This window comes from Quercus robur, chromosome 3 (genome assembly GCF_932294415.1).
Source record: "Quercus robur chromosome 3, dhQueRobu3.1, whole genome shotgun sequence".
In the NCBI taxonomy this organism is placed as follows: domain Eukaryota; kingdom Viridiplantae; phylum Streptophyta; class Magnoliopsida; order Fagales; family Fagaceae; genus Quercus; species Quercus robur.
This window is the reverse complement of record NC_065536.1, coordinates 26,446,391-26,451,509: the sequence shown is the minus strand read 5'-3', so window position 1 is coordinate 26,451,509 and position 5,119 is coordinate 26,446,391. Positions and strand designations below refer to the sequence as shown.

General features: G+C 32.0%; 1 protein-coding gene across 1 annotated transcript; it reads left to right on the top strand.

Moving 5' to 3' along the window:
* On the top strand, positions 1-1,485 carry LOC126719456 (uncharacterized). Its single transcript, XM_050422005.1, has 2 exons — positions 1-195; positions 1,036-1,485. Exons 1-2 carry the CDS (start codon positions 1-3, stop codon positions 1,483-1,485), a joined length of 645 nt encoding a protein of 214 aa, XP_050277962.1.
* The last annotated feature ends 3,634 nt before the right edge of the window (positions 1,486-5,119 follow it).

Here is a 5,119-nt window from a genome sequence, read left to right as displayed (position 1 = left end):
ATGGATTTTAAGGAGATTGAGAAATTCAATGAGGCTTTGTTAGCCAAGCAAGTATGGAGAATGTTGAAAAATCCAGAGTCGCTATGTCACAAAGTGTTTAAAGCTAGATTCTTCCCCAATTTCTCTATTCTTGAAACTACAAGCTTGACTAATGGCTCATACGCGTGGAAAAGCATTTTAAGTGCCCGAGATGTGGTAAGAAGAGGAATGATGTAGAGGATCAGGGATGGTAAGTCAGTGTGCATAACGGAGGACAAATGGCTCCCTGGCCATGAATACAGGTCGGTTAGCTCACCACTTCCCTCCATCCCTCTTGATGCAAAGGTAAGCAGTCTTATTGATGTTGAATCTAGGGCATGGAAAATTAATGATATATAGCAATTGATCTTACCTCATGATGCTTAGGTAATCTTGAGCATTCCCGAGTATTAGATTGCCCCCTGATAGTCTAATTTGGTCAAAAACGCGCCTTCAGGTGTCTTTACTACCCGAAGTGCTTACAAACTATTGGCTAGTGATGCTTTGGCCAGCAGTCTAGGTAGGTCTAATCCACACCCCTAGAAGTCCCTTTGGAGAGGTGTTTGGATGCTACGAACCCCTAACAAGGTAAAGCATTTCATTTGGCATGTCTGCAATAACTCTCTCCCTATGATGGACAACCTATTTCGTAGCCACATTGTCCATTCTGATTGCTGCAACATCTGCAGAACCCATCCCGAGGACATTCTGCATGTTGTTTGGGGCTGTACAGAAGTAGAAAGCATGTGGAGCACTCTTAGCTGGGCTCACTAATCGGCCTTCCCCCCTCCGGGGGATTTTACTAACCTTTTCTCAAGGTTTTTGCAGGTACATGAAGACTATAGAGTGGAGATTTTTGCACTCACTGCTTGGCTTCTATAGAACCGTAGGAATGCCATTCAACTTGAACATTCGACTCGCCCACTGAACCAGGTCTTCGCCATAGCTACTGGGATGCTACAGGATTTCCTCAACTGTCAAGATAAAGATCCTGTGATTGCCCAAGTCCTGAACTAGCTTCACTGGAGCCCTCCATATCAAAACCAGTACAAGGCCAACTTCAGTGGAGCAGTTTTCAAGCACACTAACTCAGCAGGCTTGGGTGTGATCATTCGCGACAACAAAGGTGCTGTCATTGGTGCACTAGCAATGCGCATTCCACTCCCTCAATCCGTAGCAACAATAGAAGCACTAACTTATAGACGTGTAGTTCAATTTGCCATTGAGATTGGCCTCCATGATGTGATTTTTGAAGGTGATGCAGCGGTGGTGATTCAAGCTATCAAACATGGTTCGGCAGATCAGTCCCTATATGGCCACATTGTTGGTGACATTATTGATCAATCTTCCCTTTTATTTCATTCAGACTTTTGTTATGTTAATCGTAGTTGTAACAAAGTAGCTAATGCTTTGGCTACTAGTGTTCGTTTAGATTTTCAGGTTTGGTTGACTATCCTAGGGATATAACTCCCTTGGTCCTTTATGATGTCCCTTAAGGCTCTTTCCTTCTATTTTTAATAAAAGCCTAGTCCGACTTATGGACTGGTTTCTCAAAAAAAAAAAATTCCTATTTTTTATATAATAAAATAAATTTTTTTTTGAGAAAATAATAATAAAATGAAAATTGAATATAAACACAAAATCAAACAAATTTTTTTAGAGGTGAGTCTCACAAAAAATTAAAAATGAATACAAAATACAAGATTTTTTTAGTGGTGGGCCCTACATTGCTACTGCTTCTACGCCTTCGTCCCCTTCTCGCCATATGTTTTATTACAATAATGAAAAATATAATTAAGGAGATGATGTGGAATTCAGTTATATTAACTATTAAGTAGACAAAAATTGGAGGATCACAGCTTAAATCACAACTTTTGTCATAACTATCCTCATGAAAAACTATAAATAATGGAAAAAAAGTAATGATTTTATGTGAAAGTGACATGCAATCAATCACAATCTATCACGTAAAATAATTATAATAAAAGTTATAACATTCTATGTAGTACTAGAATTATTATCAATTAAGTAGCTTACTTAGTATAATCTAAGTGTCTTTTCGTTTAAGCATTTTTTTTTTTTTTTTTTACTTTTAACTTTTACCTTTTCTTTTTTTATATATACAACTTTTTAAATTTTTTTTTCCTAACCTTTTCTAGGTATAATTATATTTGAATACACTTTCAACGAAAATCAATCAGTATAAAGCCAAGTAAGCCATCACGTTTGTTAATAAATTGATTAAAAAATATATATGTCCTTTCCGCTGGCTAGAATTATGTTCCTAATGTTCAAAAATTGTCTAGCTTTTCCCATTAAAAAAACAATTTCTTGTCGTTACCTTTTTTTTTTTTTTTGAGAAGGATTTTTTGTCGTTACTTCATCAGCACTTTTTTTATAAACTAGCATCGGTGTCAAATTGCCAGTCACTAGATAAACCCGCCCACTTCAAATTTTATTAGTGTTTGGTGTAAACTCTTCTTAGTTCAGCGTGCATACTTCATACACGTGTTGATAATTGGAAGTAATTGTCATTCAGATACGTGTTAATGTTCTGAATCTTCTGACGGCCAATGTCAAATTTGTGGTAAACAAAAATTCTTTAGTTACATTGTAGATATACTGATATACATGACATGACCCCTTCTTCTTTTTTACGAGAAATAGATATACATGACACTTTAGAGACTTGAAGCTAGAGGTGGCTCAAACGTTAGGCCATTTAGACAATAATCTAAGGCTCTCAAATGAAATAAGATTCCTAAAATAAAATATTTAAAAAAATGTAGGAACTCTTACCTAGCAAAAAAAAAATCTTTTGTTGGTCAATAGAATATCTTATCTATTAGTATTAACTAGCTTATAATCTCATGCATATTCATGGATACACTTAAAGATATACAATAAAATGCATAATATAATTCTCATATATATAATTGAAATACTATTAATAATCATTTTTATATTTTCTTAACTCTTTAAAAAAATTTATAAGGATATTATTAGGTATAAAATGTAAATTATCCATATTTATTACTATTATTGTGAAACACTTTTTTTTTTACGATTAATTTATTCTAAACTCTTTAATTTTTATACTTAATAACTTACTTTGATGAATATTTATGATGTAGTCTCACATTTAATTCTAAAATTAAGAAATACAACTCTTTGAGAATACCACCACGCACCCTTGGTGCGATGGTCACTTCATAAGTATAAGTGCTCGTGAGGTGTGAGAGGCAAAGGCCGGGGTTCAAGTCTCTTGAAGGGAGTTTTACCCACATATACACATAGATTATACTAGAGTAGAATTTCTATCTTTAAAAAAAAAAAAAAAAAACACTCTTTGAGAATAAATAATTTAAGACACATGACGCAAAATTGGAACTCTAATTTAGAATTCTAATTTGAATTTTTCTCAGTTTTACCTATTATTATATATATATATATATATAGATAATGTAAAAATTTTAATTAAAGTCCAAAAATATAATGAATACAAACTATGTTTAAAAATATTATATTCTTTTTAAATGTTGTACATTAATTATTAATACGTTTACCATGTTTCTGGTAGTTTAAGAGAGTAAAAGATTTCAATTTTTCAAAAATTTTACTCTTCATTTTTCTCTCTATCAAAATTAAAATTAGAATTGATAGTTTTCTAGAAAAATTCATTATTCAATACCTAAAGCCCAATAGTGTCAACTGTCATATTTTAGAATTAAAAATTTTAAAATAATTTTATGAATAGATGAAAATAGTAAGGCATGTATCACTTATAAAATATTAACTAATAATACATCTTACATTTGCATATGCAAAAAAATAAAAAAATAAAAAATAAAAAATAAAAAATCTAAAATTAAAATGGATAAAATACTGATTAAGATAGAATATGTAACAAGAAAGATTAATTGAATTAGTGATATTACTAATTGCATATGAAATCTAACTGATGTTAAACAAAAACATAATTAGTACTAATCTTGCATCTCAAAAAGAAAGAAAAATAAATTTTTAATTGAAAAAAAAATTATCAAAACATAAATATTATTCAATTAATATTTAAAATAAGAGAAGTCCCTAGTAAAAATTGTCGCATTATACGCCAAAATGTGTTGAGTTGGTCCTAGACTGGGCCCTATTATTGCGGACTGCAAATTTGAAATGTCTGAAATGAAGCTAATTGAAGTTGAATTGATCTATTTGATAGAAACAAAACCATTTAGAGTTTACAAATTTTTAAAATATATATTTTATATATAAAATATTTTATGCATATAAAAAATTCGCATAGTAATGTGGCCATATTATATATGAAACACATTTAACATGTTTCATGATTTTGGCATGACCATCATGGTATTAGTACAAACAAACAAAAAATAATAATCAATTTGGTTGAGGCACTGTGAGATTTTCTAAGAACCAGAAGAAAATCTCAGAGGAGAGAGAGAGAGTTTGAGAAAGAGAGAATTGAATAATACCTTCCATAAATCATAATGAGTAATACATAGAGTTTATATAGGTCCAAACTAATAATCACGTGGACCTTTGGCTCTAACAGATTCCAATTTATACGGGTAACAAAATCTAGAATCCTAACAGAATTCTAAACTAATCGTAACAGACCTTGGCGCCATTGCTCCTAGTCCTAACAGACTAGTGAAAAAACGGTGTCACTTGGTTCTTAGTCTTGTGCTTGTTTTTAGTTTTTATCTTTGTTCTTTATGGAGAAACGTTGCCGTTTGAACAAGTGTTGTCACATGTGGGAGCTTCCTCTTTTCCAGTCTCACATGTATCATTACTCTGACAAGATACGGCACCGTTTCTCTTACTTCAACAAATCTGTCAACCTAGAGTCCAATCCTTACACTTATCATAGATACTTGAAACATAATACTCGATGAGATTGTTTCAAAGTCTAATTTGTACCTCTCACTGGTCCATTTTCTATATGGCTATATGGTTTTTGTTAGGGGAGCGCGAATGCACCGATTAAGGAGAAATTTGATAGGCCGGGTAACAAAATAAATAAACAAATGTTTTTATTATTGGGCACATTCACGTACACATCCCTTAAAAATGAATTTAT

Excerpts from the sequence above, each read along its gene's own strand:
- LOC126719456 (XM_050422005.1), top strand. The coding sequence starts at position 1 with ATGGATTTTAAGGAGATTGAGAAATTCAATGAGGCTTTGTTAGCCAAG. Across the intron at positions 196-1,035 it reads TTTTAAGTGCCCGAGATGTG|CTTCACTGGAGCCCTCCATA; the intron begins GTAAGAAGAGGA and ends GTCCTGAACTAG.